Source organism: Notolepis coatsorum, assembly GCF_963971535.1.
Source record: "Notolepis coatsorum genome assembly, chromosome: 2".
NCBI classification, from domain to species: Eukaryota; Metazoa; Chordata; class Actinopteri; order Aulopiformes; family Paralepididae; genus Notolepis; species Notolepis coatsorum.
In genome coordinates this window covers 193710116-193737264 of record NC_140166.1, presented here as the reverse complement: position 1 = coordinate 193737264, position 27149 = coordinate 193710116, and the positions used below count along the sequence as shown (strand labels likewise).

At 44.9% G+C, this 27149-nt stretch overlaps 2 protein-coding genes across 2 annotated transcripts in view; both read left to right on the top strand.

Moving 5' to 3' along the window:
- LOC311223672 (uncharacterized protein) overlaps positions 1-3112 on the top strand; it is a gene marked incomplete at its 3' end in the record, with an annotated part of 42173 nt that extends 39061 nt beyond the window's left edge. The window contains exon 5 of the mRNA XM_084308444.1: positions 2992-3112. Within this exon, the coding sequence (XP_084164570.1) occupies positions 2992-3112 (121 nt within the window). The remainder of the gene's footprint in view (positions 1-2991) is intronic.
- A 250-nt stretch (positions 3113-3362) lies between these two features.
- Positions 3363-27149, top strand: part of arhgef18b (rho/rac guanine nucleotide exchange factor (GEF) 18b) — a 111424-nt gene continuing 87637 nt past the window's right edge. The window contains 1 exon segment of the mRNA XM_084308888.1: positions 3363-3456. Coding sequence (XP_084165014.1) covers positions 3453-3456 — 4 coding nt within the window. The 5' untranslated portion in view covers positions 3363-3452.

Here is a 27149-nt window from a genome sequence, read left to right as displayed (position 1 = left end):
TATTCCAATTCCTGATCACCATTCGAAAAAATCGATAAGTATATTGATCCAACGTGTGTACAGTATAACCCATGCTCGCCGCGGCTCAGAGGCTCCAGAATGAACTCCGGCTGCATCAGTGGACTGGAAAATGTGGACTGGAATATTTTTTTTCCCCCCATCCATTTTCATTGAGTCCATTCCAAAAGGGTGATTTACCATCTGGGAGACGATAGGGGGCGCTTTTTTTTTTTACATCTGATCGCCGGCGGCCCCTGGATTTCCAACGGTAGGCTCGGGTGATGCAATATGATTTCAGATCGCTAATAAAAAAAGATTATAATAATTCCGAGAAAAGCCGTGACGTGGCTTTCAACGTCACAATCGTAAACCCGAGATTAGCCGTGAGTGGCGCTCAAAGTGTTAAGAGTGTTCACAACAGCAACACACCAATAATACACAATCGACATCAGCTTAAAAGAACACGCTAACATTTTGGGAAATTAGATTATCGTCTTCTCCAGAGAGAGACAAGAAGATAGATACCAGTTTCCTCTCTGTGCATTCAGTAGAAAGCTATCTGGCTGCATGTTAGCCTAGCTTAGCACAATGAATGGAAGCGGACATGGCCGGTTAGCCTAGGCATTGTCCAACTAACACCTCTCCCGAAGGCTAACTGGCCATGTCCGCTTCCATTCATTGTGCTAAGCTAGGCTAACATGCAGCCAGATAGCTTTCTACTGAATGCACAGAGAGGAAACTGGTATCTATCTCCTTGTCTCTCTCTGGAGAAGACAATAATCTAATTTCCCAAAATGTTAGCGTGTTCTTTTAAGCTGATGTCGATTGTGTATTATTGGTGTGTTGCTGTTGTGAACGCTCTTAATCAAAGGAAGCTAATTTCCCAAAATGTTGGCGTGTTCCTAGGTTGAATCTGTAATGTCGCCAAACAGCGACCTCTAGGCAAAAGAGACCCTCTTGTTATTGCGCTTTGTTTAATTTTTTTTTTTATCTCAATACATTTCAGTGTGTATATATAGGGGGGGTTGCTACTTCTCAGGCTCCACCAAGAGAGGTCACAGTATAATAAGTTACTAAACTCCCACCCACACATCCCTAGAGCAGCGGTTCTCAAATTACAGGTCGCAACCCAAAGTGGGGTCATGGGTAGGTGACATTGGGGTCACGCATTGGCAAGTAAAACATTTTAAAATTAAAATAAAATACCTTTTTTTTTTTTATACGCTGGCAGCCTAAATATTAAAGGCAACCAACTTGTGTCTAACCACGCCCAACTTGCGTCTCGCCACGCCCGCTCCGCTCTGCCGCTGAGCTCATTATATGCCAGTAACCGCCCCTTATTCAGTATCCAGAAATAGCTCAATTGGCAAGACTGCATGGCTGTGGATCCTATGGCTTGTTGCTGGTGAGTTCGATTCCCTTCAATTTTTTTTTTTTTTTTTTTTTAACGTGCATTCGCATTCTTTCGCCGTTTCATTTCGCCGGTTAAGTTTAGGCATTGTTTCGGAGTTGGTTAAGGTTAGGCATTGTTTCGGAGTTGCTTAAGGTTAGAAGGGTTAAGTTTAGGCGCTGTTAAGGAGCTGGTTAAGGTTAGAGTTTGACTTAGAGAATGGCAATATTTTTTAACGTGCATTCATTTCGCCGGTTAAGTTTAGGCATTGTTTCGGAGTTGGTTAAGGTTAGGCATTGTTTCGGAGTTGCTTAAGGTTAGAAGGGTTAAGTTTAGGCGCTGTTAAGGAGCTGGTTAAGGTTAGAGTTTGACTTAGAGAATGGCAATAGACAGCCTATTTCCGCGCTGCAGCGCGAGGCAATAGACAGCCTATTTCCGCGCTGCCGCTCTCTCGCGCTGCCGTGGTCACATGGGCGTATTGGCCAATCAGAGAAACGCTTTACACAAGTTGGTTGCCTAAAATATTCACGCGTCCTGGCAACATATTTTGGCTAAATATGCCTCGTTTTATAAATGTGTATTGATAACATAGTGCTGTAATTAAATTCTAATAAATATGTATGATCAAGTTCAACAACGTGTGCTTTTATTTTGATATTCCTTAATTCCACGTTGAAATTAGGCAAAGAAAATATTATAAAATGGGATTGTGGTATAAAAAAGTTTGAGAACCCCTGCCCTAGAGGTTGCTGTTCGCCGACATTACAGATTCTACCTTTAAGGTAAGCCTGACAGAACAGATTCAAATAGATTTCCATATAACTGTGAGGGCTGCGGGTGTTTGGGTCACAAGCAGATAATAGGGACTCTAAGTTATTTGTGTAACAAATAACCACTAAACTGCTAAGCAGACATTAAGGAGAAGGGGAAAAGTAAACAACAAAAAACAACCTTTACAGGTGGAAGCCTCAACATGAGTATTTTAAGAAAATAAATCAAGTCCAATGACAGTTAAAAAGGAAACAAAAGAAAACTTGTTATAAAAAGAAACACTACAATAAAAGGCTCAGCTACTAGAAAATAAAGTGCTAAAATAAGCCAGTAGCCTAAAACCAGAATGGCTACAGAAAAAGGCTAAATGCTGAATAGGGCAGAGATCAGCACTACACATTAATATAGCAAAGCCTGGCCGGAATGGTAGCCAACACGAAAGGAAATGAGAAAGCAGCTAAAACTGCGAGATTCAAACTTAAATAGACTCAGCTTTACCATAGGCACAGCTGCACTGAATCAGGTGCAATCAAGCCCACACACATGCCTTACCATGAGGCAATTAACCACAGAGGCCAGTGATTGACAGCTATCCCTCACAGGAAGACGAAATTGACAGCTGTCCCTCACAGAAAGGCGAAATAAAGCAAAAACCATGACAATAACAGTTACTGTATGTATATCATCAGTGGGTGTTCAGCACATATATTCACAAAGTGACAGTTAGAGCAGTAAAAGAAAATGAAAGAGCCACAACCATTGAGCAACAACCTAATGCTTTGGTGCCTTTATTTTGTCTGTAATAGTTCATGTTGTGCTTCTGCTGTCAGGAATGAGGAAGAGGAGGATCGCACAGAGAAGGTGGAGAAGGGCACCAAAGTCAAGATAACTCTCAGCTCTCTGAAGAACAGGATGACAGGCTCCTTCAATAAAGACAAGGTTAAACACTGACAAAAACAGTGCAAACTGTTCTGCATGTTTCAAATTTTGTTGTATGACCAATTGCACTGTTGTCTCTCTCTGGAGAAGACGGTAAGCTAATTTCCCAAAATGTTGGCGTGTTCCTTTAAAGCTAACATCCCTCCTCTGTCGCTCTTTGTTGCAGGGTAAGAACCGAGAAAAGGAACAGCAGCAGAGAGAGAAGGGAAAGGAGAAAGAAAGGGAGCCTAGAGAGCAAGTGTGTCATCGCCGCAACAGCAACGGGCATCAGCTGGTGCCAGGGTCTTTCTCTAGCTGTGCCACCTGCTCGCTGTGTAGTAAGACCCTGCAGAGAAAGCATGGCCTGCAGTGCATGAGTGAGTTAACAAACACCACAGGCACCTTCACTCTCACCTGATGTATGCTGCTCACACACAGTGTCACAGCAGGGGCTCATTTCAGTCAAGACATTAGGCTTGTTTGAGATGAGCTAGGCCTGTCCACGGCAAGCACATTGCATGACGGTTAGAATGATGTCCGAAGTGTTATCGAGACAATGAAGACACTTAGTTGTAGACTGGACTCAAGTTTACTTAAAGTAGTTTGACATAGACGCTTATATACATACTGGTGCACCCATACAGTATATATCGTCCGGGTTGCACACTGGCATTATATAGTCCCTATTGCATATCACTACACGGTACACCCCCCCCTGTTTAGCAGTATTGCCCCATATATACTTTCCCAGAATGCTGAACCTCCCTTACCAGAACATATGTAGAACAACACTCTATGTCAATAGTCCACTGAAATCACATCACCAAGTAGTGCAAATCCCCCCACCCCTTTTTTATTTTATTTTTACATTCACCCTTCAAGACAATAATGAAAACAAAGTAACAGAGTCCCCATGATGATTTAGACTTGTGCTCCTGGTGTTATTCTGACCCTCTGTAGTCGGTATACTACAAAATATAAAGGATTATTTTTCTTCTATTATATTATTTTGTGCAATATTGTGTGCTCATGTCACATATAGTCTTTGTAATAATCTGGTCTGTTTACAACCCTCCCACATCTTGTGCATCTTGGTCCTGGGCTATTGGGCACCTGTGTGGTACAGGGTGACATTGTAGGTGTTTCCGGTGGGTCACTCTGCATTGTAGGTGTTTCCGGTGGGTCACGATGACCCTCGTGAGTGACCTCTTGAAGCTGTGGCTCAGCAAAGTGTGTCTGTTTTGAACTTCTCTGCATCTGTGGGATCAATCAATCAATCAATCAATCAATCAATCAATCAATCAATCAGATTTATTTATATAGCACATTTAACATGACACGTGTCAACCAAAGTGCTGTACAGAGGGTAGATACATACATACATACATACATATTGACAACAATCACACTCCGTTTTATGGGAGGGCACACAGGCAAGCACACAGGAAAACGGGGCATGAGTCAGTGAATAGGAAAGGCTAGTAGGTAGAAGTGGGTTTTGAGCCTAGATTTGAAGGCATCTATCGAGGGGGAAAGCCTAATGGAGGTGGGGATGCTGTTCCACAGTTCAGGGGCTGCGACAGCAAAGGCACGGCCCCCCCTGAGCTTGAGGTTAGACCTCCGGACTGTCAGGAGCCTCTGATCGGCTGACCTGCGGGACCTGGTGTTGGAATAGGGGGATAGGAGGTCTGAGATGTAGGAGGGGGGGGGGGGTGACCATTAAGGGCTTTAAAAACAAATAGGAGAACCTTAAAATCTATCCTGTAGCGTACTGGAAGCCAATGAAGGGAGGCAAGGACAGGGGTGATGTGGTCTCTCTTGCGAGTTCCGGTCAACAGTCTGGCAGCGGCGTTTTGTACCAGTTGTAAGCGGGACAGGGAAGACTGGTTAATGCCTATATAGAGGGAGTTGCAGTAGTCTAATCTAGGTTAAATGAAAGCGTGGATGACTCTCTGAAGGTCTGCAGGGGAGAGAAGGGCTTTGAGTTTGGCAATGGTGCGTAGTTGGAAAAAACATGCCTTTACCACTGAGTTCACTTGTCTGTTGAATTTAAATTGTGGATAAAAAATGACACCTAGGTTCTTGACATAAGGCTTGACCAGGGAGGACAGGTTGCCAAGACTGTTGGTAAGGGTGGTGACACAGAAGAGGATTATTTCGCATTTGTTTTGATTTAGTTGTAGAATGTTTTGTGCCATCCAACATTTAACGTCATCCAGGCAGGACATGAGACTGTTAAGTAGAGACTGGTTGTTAGGTTTCAGGGAAACGTAAAGCTGTGTGTCATCAGCATAACAGTGAAAAGACATGTTGTGCTTCTGAATGATTGGACCAAGGGGTAGCATGTAAAGAGATAACAGGATCGGGCCAAGGATGGACCCTTGCGGGACCCCACAGGAGAGGGAGGTTGAGGGGGAGGAGCAGTTGGCGATGTTGACAGCAAAGCTTCTATTTGTGAGATAGGAGGAGAACCATGCTAGTGCAGTGCCACTGACACCAACCCCATGTTGGAGACGATCTAATAGAATGGTGTGATCAACAGTGTCGAAAGCTGCGCTGAGGTCAAGCAGCATTAAAACAGAGCAGTCACGGTTGTCAGCGGCTGTATGGATGTATAGCTCACGCAGGTGGCTCCTGCACCGCCTGACCAGGTTGCCATTTGGTGTTTGTACAACATAGCTTCTTGGCTCATTGCATTTTTGTACAACGATAGCTGGATGCCATGTTCCTCTATCCTTGTTCATCACAGTCGTGAATCCTATGCTCCTCCCTGCCTGGATCTGCCCGACTTGGCCGCAGGGTAGTAACAGGTCTCCCAAATATCAACTCTGCTGGTGATGGCAGTTTACTGTCGATGGGTGTCGCTCTGACTTGTAGTAATGCCATCTGTAGATTGCCTCCTTGTTCCAGGGTTTTTGTCACAATTGATTTGATGTGTCTCACGTGCCTTTCAATGAACCCGTTGCTCTTTGGGTAATGGGCAGAGCTTGTGATGTGTTTGACTCCCCAGTCTGTTACAAACCTTTTGAAGGCCTGCCCTGTGTACTGTGGCCCATTATCTGTTAGGATCTCGTCTACTCGGCCGAACAGTGACAGGTACATCTGCATTTTTTTGTGCAACTGCATGGCTAGACACATTAGGCATTTCATCCACCAGTGGATATTTGGAATACCTGTCCACAGTCAGAAGGAACTGGCGATGGTATGTGGTGTGGGTGGCAAGGTTTTTTGGGTTTGCATCTTGATGTTCCACACACACTCTGTAGGATCTGCACACTCTTTCGATGTCGTCATTCATTTTGATCCAATAGACACTTTCTCTTGCAAGGCGACGCATTTTCGCAATCCCTTGGTGGCCCACATGTAACTGTTTCAGTATGTCATTAGTGATGGAGTCTGGGATGAGTACCTGTCTGCCTTTGAATATGACTCCTGATTCTATTGCGAGCTCATCTCTGAAGGACCAGTAAGCACGCAGGTCCTTAGGCAGGTCTTTGATGTGCTCTGGCCATCCTTGGTGAATTACTTCTTTGAGTGCATTGAGTTTGAGATCCTTCGCAGTTTCAGTACGGAGAGCGTCCTGTTTCTCAGGGGAGAAGTTTATTATTGCAACGGTACAGTATGTTGCTTTGGATACTCAATCTCCGTATCAACTCCATCAATGCGCTCATCTAGCTCTATGTCCCCATGGTTTTCTGGGTTTGGAAACCGGCTGAGGGTGTCTGCCAGGATCATTTGAGTACCGGGTCGGTACATCACTTCATAATTGTACCCTTGTGTCTTTATCAGCATGCGCTGGAGTCGTGGTGGTGCAGCATGCAGTGGTTTTGCACATATGGTTACGAGTGGTTTGTGGTCTGTTACCACGAGAAATTATTTCCCATACAGGTAAGTGTGGTATCGCTGCATCTCATATACGATGGCTAGCATCTCTCGCTCTATATTGCTGTATCTTGACTGGCAGTCAGTCAGTGTTTTTGAGCCAAAGGCAATGGGTCTGTTGTTCTGCACCAAAGCAATGCCCAATCATTTCTGTGATGCATCCACTTCAAGGGTTAAAGGTGTGTTTTGGTCATAGTACTTCAGACATGCATGCTCTGTGACTGTTGACTTCAGGTCCTCGAAGCATTTCTGGTGGTCAGTGTCCCATATCCATGGCGCTTCATTTTTTAGCAGCCCCCTCAAGGTGTGAGCCTTATCCGCAAACTTTGGTATGTAGGGGGACATGTATGTTAGCATTCCCATGAATCTGTGCAGATCTTCTTTGTTTTGGGGTGTTGGCATGTGTTGTATGTCCCTGATCTTAGCTTAGTCTGGCCTGATGCCTTTGCCTGTGTACAGGTTGCCGAAGAAGGAAATGCTGCTTTGTTTTATGGTGCACTTGTCGCTGTTGAAGCCAACACCTGCCTCGGCTGCTCGTTCCATCAGGTTGGTCAGGTTCTTGTCATGCTCTTCCTCGTTTTCTCCATATACTGCTATGTCGTCAGCTATGCTGACAACACCTTGGAGCCCCTCTAGGATCTGGTCCATCTTGGCCTGGAAGAGGTCTTGAGAGACACTCAGACCGAATGGTAAACGCTTCCAGCAGTACCGGCCAAATGGAGTCCGGAATGTTGTTAGGGGTTGTGAGTCTTTGTCTAGGTGTATAGACCAATACCCTGCTTTTGCGTCAAGCTTGGAATTTTGTGTGGGCATCTCCTAAGGCTGGCATTCCGTTTTTGAGGATATAGGCATATTCTAAGGGACACATCTTTTTTTGTACTGTACATCAGACTGGAGCACCAGTCTGTGTGTTCTTTCACCTTTCTTATCATCTCTTGCTCCACCATTTTATTCAGCTCTGATTTTAGCTTGTCTTTTATGTGGATACTGCATTTCCATGGTGGGTCGATGAAAGGTTCAACATCCTTTTTCAAAAAGAGCTTAGCGGTTCCACTAAAATTGCCTATTTGATCAAACTGGTCTGGGTAAGCTTTCTTTAGTTCTGCGCTGGTTGATATCCTCTTCAGTGGTTTTGTCCCTTTTGCTCGGGCATTTCCCTGGCTGTTGTTAACCTTCATGTTTACTGTATCAACATTGACAGTTACCAGGTTTAACAGTTCACTGGTTGGCAGTCCGACTATAGCTGGACCTGGTACATCCACAACATAGAACCTGGCGTTGATCCATCGAGAGTCTTTGTACTGGCATGGAATGTCGATAGTACCTATACAGGGAATCTGATGACCACTGTATGCCGATATCCTCCTGTAATTTTTCCTCAGCTTTTCCTGCACACACACATCCTTGCCATACGTCTGTCTGAAGGTGCGTAGTGGAAGAGTATTGCCTGATGCCCCTGTGTCTATTTTTAGACCGAGTGTATGTCTGTGGCCTGGTAGGTCATGTGGTCTCACGTTCAGTGTTGTGTATGCCTCTTCTCTGGGTGGCTTGCTCTGTGCATGCATTTCTCACTGATGGTGATTAAGTCACATTTTGTTTGGTACTCCCCTTCTTCATCCGCCTCTGTACTGTCTACTATAGCATTGATGTGGAACTCACCTCTGTCACTTGTCTGTCCTGTCTTTGTGGTGGTGGGGGAGACTTGCTTCTTTGGCCCCGACCCGAAGCGTTGTTGTCCCTGTCGCCTGCTTTTCCTGCAGCACTTTGCCCAGTGGCCTCTGGTACCACAGGCAGAGCATTCATCGTTGAATGCAGGACATTGACAGGGTTTATGGCTCCTGCCACAGTTTTGGCATATTCGCCCTCTGTCCACTGCATGGATTTTCTCACCATGTGACATACTCAGTTGGTATAACTGTTCATTGCCTGCTGATAGGGCTTCATATTTCCGCCCCTCTTTTAGTACCTCTTCTAGAGGATGGCCTTTGGGTTTGCTGTACAGGTCATGCCTCAGAGCATCGTGGGATGTGCTGGCAATGATCAGCTCCATTAGACGTTAATTGAGCTCTTCATCAATAAACTGGCATTTTTTTGCTAATGTTCTGGCTCTCGTCACAAAATCATCAATGCTTTCATCTGTTTTTTGTCTCTATTGCATTAGTTGGAGCCTATGTTGGATTCTAAAGTTAACATAAAATTTCAGCCGTTTCAGTCCTTCATCTCCAATACAACGACATATTTTCCATGCCTGTTTGGCCTCGTCAGTTATTTCCTCATCTTCTAGGTAAAGAGAATTTTTTTGTTTAAACAATGAAATAGCCTCACCCGGATCCGGGTTGGCCCAGTTAATTGTTGGCAAGTGTGATGCCATGACGTCTTCTCATTCGGGTTGCGCTTCCAGCGTGTGAACTGCTGCTGTCAGCTGTCAGCTGTCAGATTGCTTCGTTAGATCTGACTGGTTTCCTACGTGCAGATGCAGAATTATCCTCGGACAATCTCCCGTCCTGCTTGTAGGCAATCCACTACTGTTACCGCTGTCACCATGAAGTGTTATCGAGACAATGAAGACACTTAGTTGTAGACTGGACTCAAGTTTACTTAGTTTGACATAGACGCTCATATACATACTGGTGCACCCATATATATCGTCCGGGTCACACACCGGCATTATATAGTCCCTACTGCATATCACTACAATGTCCGACTTGCTCTGGAAATCTGACGGGAGTGAGGCATGCACAGTTACATTTCGTCACCTATTCACCTATTGCGACCTGAAAGCTTCGGCTACAATGCACCTACACTTGTCCTGCCACGCCCACTTCCACCCATGCATTTAAGGGAGGGGTGTGACCGTACTTCCGCTCTTCCCTCTTCTTTCACTTACGGAAGTGTTTTGCTACAGGCACATGTCAGCAAGTGTTGTTTAGGGTATTAGATTCGTTTTTGTGTTGCTATTTTTTGTCAAAATGGCATCACCACCGGGGCCTGGGAAACGCTTTTCTGGGCTCCACCAGCGATTCACCGTCGCGACCTCCTCCATATGCCGCGGGGGCTCCCTAATCCCACGCTTGTGGCGAGAAGGTGAGCCCCAGCGGCATGCGGAGCTGGGTGCGCGCCACCTGGCGGCCGTCGAGCGCCCCCTCCCCATCTCTTTGGTGGGTGACGACTTGCAGAGCAAGCTCTCCACCTCTGCTTGCTCCCGCCATTCGGTGGTGAGCGGCTGTGGCGGGTGGTCTGATGGCTCGTCTCTTCAGCAGCGTCAGGGCAGCCCCCGCCTACCAAGTGGGTTCGGCCCCCTGACCGCAAGAGGGAGAACTGCTTGCTCTCTTCCCCGAGCTCATGGCGGCAGCAGCGCGCACCAACGCCATTCCGTTGCCAACGCCATTCCGTTGCCAACGCCCCTGCCGACGCCTGTCCCCGATGCCATGGTGCCCCGCATCATAGGCCTGACCCCCTCCTACCTGCCATTTACACAGGTGGAGGGTTTGGTCCAGAGTTTGAAAGACGACGTGCCGCGACTGGATCATCATATCCTGGAATGTTGCATGGAGGGGGAGGGGGTTTTCATCTTTGATCCCTCACTGGTGAAGTCAGGGTTTGGTCAGAGCCCCAACCCCGAATGGCGAGAGGCCTGAGATGGGAGACATAAACACGGAAAGAGAGAGACGGCAGTTGGAACGCACCTCGAGGGGGGGACGCGATTCACACCAACGGCAGGTAAGGGGGGATAGGCCTGGCAGGCTGTATTCCCCCTTTTTTTCTTTACCTCTCTCTCTCCCTCTCTTGTTTTCCTCTCTTACACCTAAACCCCCATATTCCCTCCCAAAGAAAACAACTGTTTCCTTCAATGAAGAGACCCTCTTAGGGTTTTTTATTGAAGCAATGTGTAAACTTTTCACTGAATGTGTTGTGTATACCTTGAACGTAGAGTGTGAGGGTAACGAAGGAGCTGGGCTCTGCTGCACCTGTGCTGCACACAGCAGCATCACACCTGGACAAGAGGCAGGGGAACTATGTGAGAATGCTGTTCATCGACTACAGCTCAGCATTCAATACCATAGTCCCCTCCAAACTCATAGCCAAGCTCAGGGACCTGGGCTTGAACTATGACCTCTGCCAGTGGGTCTTGGACTTCCTGACAGGCAGACCCCAGGTGGTGAGAGCAGGCAACTGCACCTCCTCATCCATCACGCTCAACATAGGGGCCCCCCAGGGCTGTGTTCTGAGTCCCCTCCTCTACTCCCTGTACACACATGACTGTGTGGCACAGCGGAACAACAACACAATCATCAAATTTGCTGACGACACAGTAGTGGTGGGCCTGACCTCGGCAAATGACGAGAGGGCCTACCTGGAAGAGGTCAAGGTCCTAGCAGGATGGTGTCAAGAGAACAGCCTCTCCCTGAACGTCAGCAAAACAAAGGAGATGATTGTGGACTTTAGGAGGTCGGGGGTCAGGGACTACAGCCCCCTCAGCATCGACGGGGCACCGGTTGAGAGTGAACAGTTTTAAGTACCTCGGAGTCCACATATCCGAGGACTTGACATGGACCACACACATTGACAGTGTTGTGAAGAAGGCACGGCAACGCCTCTACTTCATCAGGCGCCTAAGGAAGTTCCAAGTCAGTCAGAAGATCCTTAAGAACTTCTACTCATGTACAATAGAGAGCATCCTGACTGGCAATATCACCTCCTGGTTTGGGAATAGCACTGCACAAGACCGTAGCAGACTACAGAGAGTGGCCCGTTCAGCCGAACGCACAATTGGAGGGGGGCTTCCCACTCTCCAGAACATTTACAACAAGCGGTGCATGGGTAAGGCTAAGAGAATTATCAAAGACTCCAGCCACCCAAACAACTGCCTCTTTGAACTGCTGCGGTCAGGCAAGCGATACCGGAGTCTCATGGCAAGCACAGAAAGACTCAGAAGAAGCTTCTATCCCCAGGCCATCAGGATGCTCAACGAACAATAACACTATGTAACAACCATCAAATGCACTCACAGCACACACATCCACACGCACACACTCACTTTAAACAAACAACTCACTGCAGCACCCACTTTAGAACACCTAAACACACTTTATATTATTGGTAAAGAATTTGCACTACAACCCATACCTCATTACACCTTACTGTAAATTGTACCTAAATTGTACCTCATCCCATTTCTCCTTTGCACTATATAGTATATTGTATATTAGTATATTGTATAGTATATTGTATGGTAACTCAGTTACTTCTACTCTGCATTGAACATTGTACATATGTACATACTGAACACTTGTGTCTACGTACGTGACTTCTATTTTATACTGCTATACTTATTTTATTTTATACTTATCTATTTTTGTCTAGCACAGTCTCTGGAGCGTAACAGAAAGAAGCATTTTGTATAAAAGTATTCTGTACTTCTGTATGACAACTAATAAATAAACTTGAACTCTGTTCCCCCTCTACCCCTCTCTCCTGCCTTACAGTTAACCCCCTATTCCCCCCCCCTCTCAAAATACTATGTTTTAAATAAAAAGTCCCTCTGAAAGAGTGGCGATTTTTTGTTGTAACAAGTGTGTGATTATTTCTGTGTATTTTGGGTATGCCTCGTACGAAATAAGCAATGAGGGCCCGCTGTCTTTTCTGTTTGAAACAGCTAAGGTTGGTGGGTGGCGTTTCTTGTGTGTGAGGAGAGTTACGGGATTCATGTGGGAACAAGTTTTTTTAAACAAACGTATACCCTGAATTCGCGATTGGTGTTGCTATTATGTGTTTAGCTTTGCAAAGCAATGTACATCAGCACATGGCCAAGGGCACTGCCCCTCTCTTCACCCCATCTGTGTGTTGCTTTACGTGATAAGGTGAACACATGGCGGGCGACAAGTTTTTCGCTTATGAAACGGAGCTGTGGGCTTCGGGTGGATGCGTCTTTTAAACAGATGTAGCCTGGCCCCACGGTTTGGTGGTTAGCTGTTGTGTTTGGTTGTTCAAAGCAATAAAGCGAGCACACGCTTGTATGTGCCTTTCATTTGTAACACAACACACGGCTAGTAGCCGCTCCCTGTTTCACCTCATACATGTTTCGTGTTTACGTGGGGTTGGTTGGGGGGGGGGTGAGGATAAACCCTCCCCTTTGGGTATGATTATATCCTTGGTAAAATACTGACGACGGATGGGGAGGACGTAGCTCAAAACGAGCATGCCTTTCCACTCGGGTATCCCTCGTGCGCATTAGCGGCATCACGCAAGTACGTAGGATTTCGCCCCGTCAGCTCCCTCGATGTCAGGGCAAATATTCGCATATCCTGCTCGTCGCGGGGAGGGGGGGGGGGCGTGAGGGGTTCCCCATACCCACACCAAACTTAGAGGGTGGGGCTAGGGTTCCCGGCCATTGTAAACGTCACAGGTACCCAGGTAATTTTTTGGTTGGAACAAACATGCAGCGATGTCACTCAAATATATTTGAACGTGCACCTGAAACGGGATATAACGAGGGTTATTCTGTAACCCTAGTTATATTGAGTTCATGTCAAGTAGGCAATTGTCTATCTTGTGAAATAAAGCCATGGGGCGTATGTTTTTTCCCTTTGTAGGCATCGCGGGGCTAGCACTGCTTGTGTCAATTATGTCAGGTCCCTCCTCTGAGAGGTTATGACATTTGTCAACGATGTCACTGGGCTCGCGTTTTCTTATTGGCCCGAGATATATGTCCGTGAGTTGTGGTCTGCATGGCAGGTCCCGACTCACGTTGTCAATTGAGAGGTCTCTCCGGGATAAACCTGGCATCTTCCCCTCTCGTGTGAGCGGAATTTGTGACAGATGGTTTTTTTCCCCAGGCTCTGTATGTAAACCCTGTGTCAGTGTCCTTGCGAGGACCGGTCTCCTCCCGTTTTACCCAGACAGGGGGGAGAGACGTTGTGTTGGGGTGTTCTGATGGTTGTAGGGGACCTCAGTGGGTGCATTTGTCGGGCTCTCCGCCCTGCTCCGTTCCTGTGTCCCACTAGAGCAGAGCGAGAGCTAGTACGAAATGTAACGAAGGTAGTAACAACCCTAGTGGCCGTGGCCGGACAAGTGTAGGTGCATTGTAGCGGAAGCTTTCAGGTCACAATAGGTGACAATGAGGTCATCCCACTAGAGCAGAGCGCTCGCTAGAACTCATGTAACTAGGGTTATAGGATAACCTTCGTCTTCAGGGCTAGGCTATCTACCGACTGCTCAACCTCATGCATGATGGGAAACGACTTGCTCTGGTTTGCGCAAAGCGCCCATTGGCTCAGAAAAGTTGTCACCACCCACAAGGAAGTAATTTTTTTGTAATACTTTATTGTGTCAAAGAAGTCACTTTACATTTAGGTATAGTACTGTATGTGTACACGCATACATAACTGCACATATCCATACATACGTACATACACACACAAATGTGTATGTAAACTTAAACTTGTATGTAAACTTAGCAAAAGCGAAAGGCCTCTCCTCTGTCCTGATTCTCCTAGATCTATCTGCAGCCTTCGACACAGTCAACCACCAGATCCTCCTTGCGGCCCTCGCAGGAATGGGAGTGGCTGGCTCTGCGCTGACATGGCTGTCATCATACCTCAATGACCGCTCCTACCAAGTGTCATGGAGAGGGACCCTGTCGGCCACCCGCCCCCTGCGGACGGGTGTCCCCCAGGGCTCGGTTTTAGGACCCCTTCTCTTCTCCCTCTACACTAAATCACTGGGTAACATTATCACGTCTCATGGCTTCTCCTACCATTGTTATGCCGACGATACTCAACTCTTCCTCTCCTTCCCTCCCTCAGATATCCACGTCTCTGTGCGGATCTCGGCCTGTCTGTCCGACATCTCAGCCTGGATGACGTCCAACCACCTCAAACTGAACCTAAGCAAAACAGAATTGCTCCACCTGCCGGCCAAATCCTCCCCCCTAACCGACCTTTCAATCACAGTCGAGAATGCAGCTGTGACTGCGTCCCCGACCGCCAAGAACCTTGGTGTTGTCCTCGACGACCAGTTGAACTTCTCTGCTCACATCGCAGCGACGACCAGAACCTGCCGATTCCTCCTGAGCAACGTCAGAAGGATACGCCCCTTCCTGACAAAAGAAGCCACCCAACTCCTCGTCCAATCAACAGTCATCTCCCGCCTCGACTACTGCAATGCACTGCTCGCTGGCCTCCCGGCCACTGCCACTAAGCCTCTTCAACTCATTCAGAACGCAGCGGCCCGCCTGATCTCAAACCTACCGAAGTCGGCCCATGTCACCCCACTTCTTAGGGACCTGCACTGGCTCCCCATTGCTGCACGAATCCGCTTCAAGGCCCTCGACCTAGCATACCGTGCGGCAAAGGGAACCGCTCCCGCCTACCTCCGGTCAATGGTCTCTAACTACACACCCTCAAGACCCCTACGCTCTGCATCTTCTGGCCGCCTCAGACCTACTCCTATCCAAGCTCCGGGAGGGTCATCAAAGAGAAGTCGCCTATTCTCAGTCCTTGCCCCACAATGGTGGAATGAACTACCCACCCCAGTTAGGACAGCCGAATCACGTCCAATCTTTCGCCGTCGACTAAAGACGCACTTCTTCAACCATTATCTGAATTAAAAAAAAAAAAAAAAAAAAAATCTAACCCTAACTAACCGTACTGTCATGCACTTGTCCTAATAAACTAACCTACACTGTAGCACTCAACACTTTGATGAACATTGTTGCTCAGCTGATAGAGTTGTGCCCTTCCTGATGGCTTGTCGTACAGAACTTGTAAGTCGCTTTGGATAAAAGCGTCAGCTAAATGACTAAATGTAAATGTAAATGTAAATGTACATACGCATATTTTTAATCTTGACACTTTTTTTTTACCCATCACCAATACAAAAACAAAAGACAAAAACAAACAAAAGGGGGAGTACCAGTATAGATCCTGGACTGGTAAACCTATCCATCCATCCATGGTACAGTATACATCTAATATCCATCCCTACTCGTCCCCACATACATATAAAAAAAGAATTAAAAAAATAAAGTAAAGGGGAAGGAAGTTATGAGACGTCTATCTTATCCATCATTATTCCAAGATAAACTTCATGAACAGAGTACTGACATTCACAATTGAACGCTTTACACATTCCTCATAAATGCTGACTTAATAAACATCTCTGCAATGGAGTTTATATCGAAATAACAGTATCAACCCCCCTGAACAAAATATAATGAGAAGGTTATTTGAAGAACTCTTATTACACAAACTCCTGTATCCAATAATAATAATATAATAAATGAAGGCTTGATTCACATCAATTTGTAGTGAGTGTTATAGTATTTCTATACCTGTTCTCATATACCCCCCACAAAAAATCCAAAGGATAATTAGTTGGCCAAACAGTATCACTGCTCTCGCACTTATAATTAGCTGAAACTATAATATATAGGCCTATATCTCGTTGCACACATCTTACATGATAAAGCGTCTGCTGAATAATTCAGTTTTGCCTCAATATATATATATATATAATTCAGTTTTGCCTCAATATACAGTATATATATATATACGTATATATTTAGGCAAAACTGAATTATTCAGCTGTGTGTGTGTGTGTGTGTGTGTGTGTGTGTGTGTGTGTGTGTGTGTGTGTGTGTGTGTGTGTGTGTGTGTGTGTGTGTGTGTGTGTGTGTGTGTGTGTGTGTGTGTGTGTGTGTGTGTGTGTGTGTGTGTGTGTGTGTGTGTGTGTGTGTGTGTGTGTGTGTGTGTGTGTGTGTGTGTGTGTGTGTGTGTGTGTGTGTGTGTGTGTGTGTGTGAATGCGAACGCGAGCAGGCTATAAAGTCAACTCTGAAGTGTTCGACTTTTTGACTCCTCCCCCGGCTGTAATCGACTACTCTCGCTTGCTTTCGAGGCGAGCCAAAAGTAATCTCAAACAAGCCTATTCTCTCACACGCTAAAATCAATCACTCACTCTGGAATATACACACACACGCACACAAATTACCTACTCTAACTTAACACTCCTAATTGGTGTCAGTCATGAGAAAATGGTATTGGTGCATCCCTGGTACATTGGTGCATACCTGGTACAAAACACATCAATCTAATATCAACTTGTGGTTTGTTATCATTGCACTTAACACTTTCAGTGCCAGGGGTCGCTATGGGCATTGGGCCGTTGTGTGCCAGCGCTTTGTTCAATGAGGAGAATGCCGTGTTTGCAGTGCTGAAAACTATATTAAATATTATATTGATCTAATAACGTTGTCGATTGTCAGTGAGTTTCTTCCAGTCAACATGCAAAAAACAGATAGTTTTTTCATCCGTACATTTCCGTTTTATACCGTGGTGAATATGAGTATAGTTTGGGTCATTCTGAATAATCCCAGGAAAAGATGCGAAAACAGCCCTTTAGTGAAATCCAGTTATCACGTTGTAATTTTTCGCCTGATTATCGAATCATCCTGAAATCAACGCTAGATTATCGGTATTATCCTTCCTCATGCAAGCATGAAATGTGGTTTAGAGCGGGGCGCCCATCCGTGCCGTGATGTGAACAACGGGACACAGCACACACACATTCCACACAGACAGGCTTCGATTGCGGGATCAAAATATCGGATCAACACAAGATTGGTAATATATAGTCCTTACCTTGTCTCTGATGTAATGCAAAAAGAATAATCCAATTATCTGATCGCCATTCCAAGTACTGGTCGCGGTAGTCCGTCCCACGTTATCCGGCATTGCATACGAACGAGGGGGGGGGGGGCAGCCTAGTTGATGCATCGTTGTAAGTGCTTGTCTTGGCGGAGAATTTTGGCCCCGCCTGCACGGCTCAGCTCGGCCCAGAAAACAAACTACATCGTTTCAAATGGAGTGCAATAGCGGCCACAAGGCGCTAGGCGGCGGTATTGACCATCTGCGATCTCAGACACATTCAGAACAGCCTGCACAGGCTGCCCCGATGAATTATGAATGGCAATAGCGAATAAAAGAAATAACGATTAAAACCCGACTTTTCTCGTGATTGGCACACAAGCAATGGCGAGTTAACCCGACTTATCTTGGGTCTGGCGTCCAATGTGTTAATGTTAGTTCTTGATTTGTATTTTACACTATATAGTAACTAACAGCTGATATCACGGTCATATTTCATATTAGTATCATGGTCATATTTCCATTATATTGCCATAAAGTATGTTGTTTCGTTACGAAATGCAATACATAAAATAACATTGTTTTCACTTTGTAGCTTTTCATTTCCTCCTCACAGTTACAGTATGTCATTACATACACGTCTGTTCACATTCTGACCCCTTCTTAACGTTCCCTTTCACTTCCCCCTTTAAAAGGCACCATTTTGCTTGTGATGTTATGAACGGCTTTCTCGTCTTTGAACTTTGAACCAGTCTTTATCCTCACTGTGCTAGGCCTAGATTGTTCCTCTCTACATTATTCATCATTTATTATTGTTATGGCTGAAACCCCCGGGCCAGCACTGAACAGCACAGCGTAGTTCTGCTGAGTCGTTGGTGCTGTATATCTACTGTGTTAGCAGCACCATCTTCTGACGGTTGTTTTTATGGCTTTTTCTTCGTCTGATTAGTGCTGTTTCTCCACATTGCATTTTCTCTTGTACGCTGAATGTGCTGTTGCAGTTAGAATGTACTGTATTCAGAACACAACAACATAGTGTTGCCTCCATCAGTATGTTGGAACTGGACAGGATGTTTCAACAGCCTTTGGCTTGTCTTTTTCTCACTCCTGTGCAGGATGCAGAACAGCTGATAATGACTGCAGTGTGTGGTGCAAGACATGACTGTTTGTTTGTTTGGTGTGGGTAGTGGTGGCAAGCAGAGTACAGTAGACAATTTAAAAAATTTGGAACTGAAAATAATGTTTTGATTATCTGTATGAGGGTTATCATCATATCTCTACGTTAGGGATTTGAAAAACATTATTGTATTGATCACTGAAGACATTCAGAACGATTTTGCCTGATTTGAATTCTGTAGTCTGTAAGTAATCTGTTTCACTTGCTTCATTATTCAGCCTGAAAGTGCTTCCAGTCTGACCAATCTCAGTTGCTATTATGGTGCGTCCAGGTGATTAAAAAGGAAAGTGTGGTTCCTTACCGTGAATGCCAATTGCAAACAGGAGGCTTCTGCCAAGTTCTTCAAAACTGAATCACCGGCATGAAAGATGATGGGCAGCCTATCCTGAAAGGAGTCTTGGTTAGAGATCGCTTAAATACAAATATGATTCTTCTTAATATTAGGCTATGCTGCTCTAAACCATTATAACACAGGTTGTGAACATATCAATATACTGTAAGAAAGAATAAGAATACAAGCCTTGTTGTATTGAAGAAAGCAGACACAACAGTTTGAAAGTATTTGGCATCAAAAGAAAATGAGTATAGCCATCCAGTTTCACTTGCATGAAATTGATTTACCACACACACACACACACACACACACACACACACACACACACACACACACACACACACACACACACACACACACACACACACACACACACACACACACGTCACACACACACACACACACACACACACACCTACACCTACACACACACACACACACACTTCTTACTCTCCAATGAAAAAGCATTGCATTAATTGATTGATTGAAAACTTTATTAACAGATTGCAGAATGGGTACAATACAGTACGGCTCAATACAAACAACTGCTAAGAGGATGCAGACCAGAAAAAGACTTTCGTCTTGTTTACATTAAATGGCTGCTTTTTTATATAGTGCTTTTATCCAAAGCGCTTTATAATTTGTTACTTACATATTACCCATTCACACACCGACGGCAAAGGCAACCATGCAAGGTGCCAACCTGCTCATCGGGAGCAATTAGGGGTTAAGTGTCTTGCTCAAGGACACATCGACACGCTGCCCAGGAGGAGCGGGAATCGAACCGGGAACCTCCGGATTGCCAGACGACTGCTCTACCTCCTGAGCCACTGTCGCCCCACATTAGGGTCCTCCATTTTCAATTCATCAAGACATTTATGACAAGACATACAAATATACAGTACTGTGTGAGAAAAAGACATAATAAAAAAATATATACATCCGAAGGGGAAGAAACTGTACACTGGAGGGGGTTGGGTGGGTTGGGTGGGTGGGGTGTTTGGACATTTACCGGGGCCAGTTTCTAATTGCAGCCACCCGTAGGTGCTCTTTGAGAGTGGTTTTGAAGGAGGGTAGGGATTCACATTATTTTACGGCTGTGGGTAGGGCGTTCCACATTATTCTGGCATAATTGCTAAGCGTGTTTAGTCCCTTGTTTGAGCCGAATCTGGGTTGCACATGATTTGTGGAACTCCCTCTGGTGTTGTGGTCGTGGAATTCACTGACCTTTGGGAAGTATTTCGACATGTACATGGGTATCTTAGTGGTGTAGTGTATCTTGACGACACCCCGCCGTAGTCCTAACTAGGGCTGCCTTCGAATTTTTTGGGGGAATTCGATGCTTCGGGGCCGAGATTTGATTTTAATTCGAAGCTTCGAAATTAAATTTTCTTTTCTTTTATATTCTTTTTTTATGTTTTTATTTTATTTTATTTTATTTATCCAGGAATGTTGCATTGAGATACAAGATCTCTTCTTCCAGGGAGTCCTGACCAACACGGCACACAACAAGTTTCAACATAAAACAGGGCATTAAACAAAAAATATACAATTCAAATATAAATACAGAGGGTCATTTGTGCAGTGGCAAGGAGCATAATCACATCAACAATAGCATCAGGTAAAACAGTTACATGTTTCATAAAGGGCCAATCGTAGCATACCTTTAAAAGCATTCACAGTAGGAAGTGCCTGTAGACAAAGTTTTACTTGCAACGTATTCCATAAAAAGGGAGCATATAGTGGGAGAATGCAGCTTTACCAAGCTCTGACTGCATCAAAGGAACATTTAACAGCATCCCATTTGCTGCTCGTCTGGTATTAAAAAAGCAAGTATAAAAGGACAGAAGTAAGGGCAGCTTACCTAGCAATGACTTAAGGATAAAAATCAACATGTGTGATTGTCTTCTTTGGTACAGAGAGGACCATCCTAATGACTGATACAAAGTGCAGTGGTGGGTGCGAGAGCCTGCACCTGTTACAAAACGTATGGCAGTATGGTACGCAGAATCCAGCTTTGGGACTTGTACAGCACTTTGTTCAACTTTGTCAGTGCTGTAAAGTTTAAACCTTTTTAAATCTTAGACAAACGAAACACTTTGCTTTCATGAAATATTGTAAGCCGTCATTTGAGGCTTTATAAAAGCAGCACAATGAACACAAATCTGTCAGTGCCGAGTCCGACCTCATCTTAAATAACAAACAGCATTGCTTGTTGTAATTAACAAAGAGAGGCAGAGTTGATTTTGCAAAAAAAAAAAGAAAAAAAAAAAAAAAATTATAATCGAATTTTATTTTCATATTCGAATCGAACGAAGCTTCGAAGTATTTAAGACAGCCCTAGTCCTAACAGACCTGGACTACGCGGACGACATCAGCCTGCTCTCACTCTGACCACGTAGAGCAGGCACAGGAACTCCTGTGCAGAGTGGAGACGGAGTGCGCCAAGGTTGGCCTTAGGCTAAATGCCAAGAAAACCGAGATCATAATGTATAACATCCTCCCGGATCATCCACCTCTAACGACAACAGGAGGCACTGCTCTAAAGGAAGTCTGTGATTTCAAATACCTGGGCTCGTGGGTCAACTCGTCCGAGCAAGACCTTAAAGTGAGGAAGGCGCTTCTTTCATGCAACAGTTGAGTCTGTCCTTTTGTATGGCAGTGAATGCTGGACCCTGAAGCCCACCCTGCAGAAGTCCTTGGATGGGTGCTACACCAGAATGATGCGTGTGGTGCTCAACATCAACAGGGATGAGCATGTCACTAATGCAAACTTGTATTGGGGGGTGCTAAGGGTGAGCGAGAAAGTGGCAGTCAGGAGAATGAGGCTGGCCAGGTCACTGCCAGAGACACCATGAGCTGCCAACCAGCAAACTTGTGCTGTGGGAGCCAACACACGTGCATCGATCACGAGGACGTCCCACACTAACCTATACGTGGATGTACTCAGGAGAGATGCGGGAACAGAAAGCACTGGCGAGCTAGCCAGATGCATGGAGGATCGGGATGACTGGAAGCACTGATGGAGGGCCCGTCCGAGGACGACCTAGATAGATAGTATCTTGTAGACCAGGCCCATTGCAAGTTGCTGTACTCTGTCGTCTACTCTAAGCCATCCTAGGTTGTCAAAATGGGCAGGGGTAAGGTGGGTTTTAGGAGTAAGGCCAAGCAGTAGTCTGACCAGTTTGTTTTGTGATGTTTGTAGCCTTGTTTTTAGGGCCTTTGAGGTGCTTTGGTACCATGAGGTGCAAGCATAGTCGTACTGTAGTACCCTTGAATGAGTGCTCCTGTTAGAGTCTTCAAGGTATTCTTGTTTACCAGAGAGGAGATCCGGTACAAGAATCTTGTTCGTTGGTTGACTTTTTTATTACATTGGTTGCCATTTTGTCACAGGAAAGATTTGCCTCTAGGATGGAACCCATGTAGGTAATTTCATCTTTCCTTGTGACAATATTGTCACCCACTGTAACCGAGAAGCCGTTGGCCTTGCTGAGTTTGCTATTTGGTCCAAAGAGAATGGATACTGTTTTACCCAGGTGAAATGATAGTTTGTTATCAGCGAGTTTGTTATCAGCGATAGTTTGTTTACCAGTCGTCCGCAAACAGCTCATTGCATGTTTTTTACATCCTCATTATACCACCTCCACCTATTTATCAACTGTTTATATTTCTGTCACACTGCTGCTTGATGTTACTGTAATCCATACTTTACTTCCCATAAGCCACATGGTCTGCTGCCAGTGGAGGGAACTCCTCCTCACACAGTGTTTGCTGGTAAACAGAAGGACAACTCTTTGTCACGATGAGGAACTACTGTAGCGTCAGAGTCAATTTCACACCTACAATGTTTCCAAAAAGGGAAACTGAACTGTTTGTTGTATCAGTTGAAGTCATTTAATTTTCTTGACCTATTGCCAATTTCAGCATGGATCAAGAAGAAGGCTAGCCTATTGTCCTATAAAGTTCCCTGTTCCCAAAATGGTTTTACTTACTTTACTTCTCAGCGATAGATGTCAATGGAGCACTCACTCGTTCTCGTTCTGTGCAACAACTAAACATAAGGTAGGCTATATAATTTCAGCTTCAAACTAGTTCCCTCTGCTCTGTGGGAGACAAAAGCCATAATATCTGCAGAACAGTCGTAAATCCTGTAGTCTGGCAGGGGGGGGGGGGGGGATACAATGTATGACTGTTTAGATCAGTGTGCTTATTAAACAACTTGTCCTGGCATGTTTCACAAGGCACCACACATTTCAGAGTACTTAAGACTCTACCGCTGCTTTATGATTTAATATTAACCAGTGACAGCAGTGAAACATAATGCATGCATCATCATGCACACACACAAGCGCGTGCACACACAATGAATGAATGAATGAAAACTTAACAGATTGCAGAATGGGTACAATACAGTACGGCTCAATACACACAATTGTTAAGGGGATGCAGACCAGAGAAAGACGTTTGTCTTGTTTACATCAGGGTCCCCCCCACACACATACATCTATCACACACACTCTTACACCCCCCCCCCCCCCCCCATTCATCAATAATGGCCCATAACAATATAATTTGCTATTCTAAATTCTGATTATTTTACTGTTGTTCTAGTGACGTGAGATAACCAGTGACTATCCCTTTAATTTGAACCCAGCCCTGGGGGAATCATCAGCCTGTGTGGAATGCGTCGTTTGTATGCCAGAGATTGTTCCCACTGGAGAATAGGGCACAAAACTGGACAAAACGAAAGAGTGTGGGATATTTGTTTATATAGATCTCAATGAATGTAATGATTTATCTGACATATGGACAGACCTTCATCTCCTTTTTGGATGTTACTGATTTGAGAAAATAGATGGTTTTTTCCTGAAACGGTAAGAAGAAGCACTAACTACTGTAACGCTCGTCTCAAGCGGGATCAGGTGGATAAAACTCCCGTTGTTTCGCTCAATGGACTTTTCAGGGATCCTGGCCGCTAACTAGCCAGCTAATGCTAACGTTAGCTGATCATCATGCCTTTGGTAATAGTTTATATACCATAATATTGTTGTTGTTGTTAGCCGATCCACCTAGTTTGCAGGTAATTGAAAGCCACATAGTCTTTCTGCAGCCAAGGTTGTTCATGAAGTAAGTAAAAGCCACAGTGAGTAGCTTGTTGTAGCCAGATGGCTAGCTAACATTACACCCGCTTGTGTCTAAACACAACAAGGGGGTTAGCTCGCTTGACGTTAGCTAGTGGTCATTTGTGCAGATCAAAACATTGCCACACTGTTTATCTGCTGTTTGTGTGATCAGTGCATTTACATGTATTCCAGCTAAAGTCGTGTTTATATGTTTTGTTATCGCTTGTTCACTTTGTTTCTTGCGAGTTCAATTCCTGATGAATTGAAAATGGGGGACCCTGATGTAAACAAGACGAAAGTCTTTCTCTGGTCTGCATCCCCTTAACAATTGTGTGTATTGCGCCGTACTGTACTGTACCCATTCTGCAATCTGTTAATAAAGTTTTCAATCAAGTTCAACAGGTGATTGCTTACCGAGTTAGCCCTTTTTAGCCAGCCAGAGCTACCGAGGAGACCTTACCAGCTGTCCTCTCAAACTGAACAAGAAAGAACGATGTTTTTCCTTATTGAAACTATTAATTGATTCTGCTAACCCAGTACGTTTAGGCTAGCATCTGTCATGGTGTTTACAACAGGTGTATTGCTGTGACTAAGCAGATAATATAATGAGCCAGTCTGCTAGCTAGATATTACTAAAATTGCATGATCTATATTCATGTAAAATGGGGTTTCACTGAAAATCACCCACACATTCTTGTCATTCTTCTGCTGGGCAGGTGACCCTATCTATGTGTGCCATACAGGCACAAGGCAATAGGGAATGGCCTAGGCTAAGTATTGACCATTCCCAGCCCCTCTCTCTTTATCGCTCTCTCTCTCCCTCTGTGTTCTGAGCTGTCTGTCTGACTGGGTCACATGGTGTTAATTGTGCTTGGCAGGTCTGCCGGTGCATAACGGCCCACTGCAGTGACTCCGGGTCTCACCCGTCTCAAACTGTTAGCACAATGCTTCTCCACGCATCACTGCCTCGCCTGCCTCTCTGACAGACTGACTCTCACTTACTTTGGCCTGTCTACTTGACCAGTTTGGATTTCTGACTGTTACCTGCCTGTCTGTCTGTCTGCCTACCTGTCTCCACTGAGTACCCCCTCTCCTTCTTTGCTGCCTATCACCCGTCTACTCAGCTCTCTGTCTGACTGCTCAGGTGGACTGGATAGGGCACTCAGGATGGGCAGAGACAGGCTGTTTAACAGAGTGGAGGTGCAGACTAGAGATTAGATTCGTCATTATGTAGCACAATGTACAGTACAACAAAAATAAGTTCGGCTTCCAACCAGATTGCAAATGTAACAGTAAAGTGCAATAGTATAGTAATCACAATGTACAGGTCATTAAACTGGGTATAAAATATATAAATGTATTAGTACTACTGAGTAATAGTGCTAATCAGATGTTTAGTACAGCGTAACTAGTGTAGGTATCGATGTGTACAGATATAGATATCTACAAATATGTCAAAAGGATTATATGTAGGTATGTTGTACAGACATGTGGATAGATATAGCCTATACAGTATATATATATATATATATATATATATATATATATATACACGGTAAGAATAAATACAGCATTATTATAAATGCTATCATACAGAGTTATATTAGTTATATAAGTAGGTAGGTATATAGAATGATTATATGCAGGTATATTCAGACAGCTATATACATATAGAAATATATAAATGTTGTATACGGTTACGGTATATACAACACTCTTTGCTCTCATACAGAGTTATATGGGTAGACTATAGTTTGAGGTTGGTAGTTGTGATTATTATGATGACAGTGTAGGGCAGTTGTAGACGACGGTGAAAGCAGTAGGTAGGTATACATTGAGTATAGGCAACAGAGTTAAACGTTTGTACAGTGTGGGTAACAGTAGAGCCTACGGTATAGGCAATGGAGTTTAGAGTTTATATGATATGGGGGGGGGGGGGGGGCTGTCATTGTGGTACAGAGTTCAGGGAGATGACTGCTGAGGGAAAGAAGCTGTTCCTGAGGCCTGATTTTTTTCCCTTAGCCTCTGTTTGCGAAGACGCTCTCTGATTGGCTAGGCCGCGTACAGCAAAGAAGAAAAGACCCTCTCTGACTGGTTTAGCTCCGAAGGGTCTCTTCCGCCTTGTACATATATTCTCTGCTTCGAAGTGGTTATGCTTAGGCATTCTTTCGAAGTGGTTATGCTTAGGCCCTCTTTCGACGTGGTTATGCTTAGAGTTAAGGTTAGGGTTAGCCAATCGGAGAGCGTCTTTTTCTTCTTCGCTGCAATCAAAGAGCGTCTTCGCTCACAGAGGCTACGGAAAAAAATCACGCGTTCCTGACTTGGAGCGGAGGTTTCTGTAGCGCCTCCCGGAGGGGAGGAGGGTAAACGGGCCATGATAGTGCCTGCTTCAGAGTAGACACTGTTTGTGATGGATAGACTCAATTGCAGGGAGTGATGTACTGGTGATGCCTGATGCGTTGGGCAGTTTTCACCACCCTCTGCAGGCTTTTAGATTGGATGACTTTCACGTGGCAGTGGATATCATATCTGATTAATTGATTTAGGTTTAAATAGATTTTGCACCAGACAGTCACAGTACTGATACTGGTATTGGATATCAAACCCATAAAAGGTCAAAATAGGATATAGGGGACTTCCCACTGCTAAACCCAAACCTTAAGAGGTGTGAGTGGGTGAAAAGCTCCCTAAGCCCCACGTTCTCCTGTTTCACATCTGTCCCGTATTGTCTAACAAATTAGGCCTAAGTGCACGCATGCACACACACACACACACACGCACACGCACACGCACACACACAAGGTAAGAACATTATATATACATTTTATCGTTGATCTGACATTTATTTCTACCTCGATCACAGCTATCTGTGTGGACCGTGTTGTGCTTATTACCGTTGACTGGGGGGGG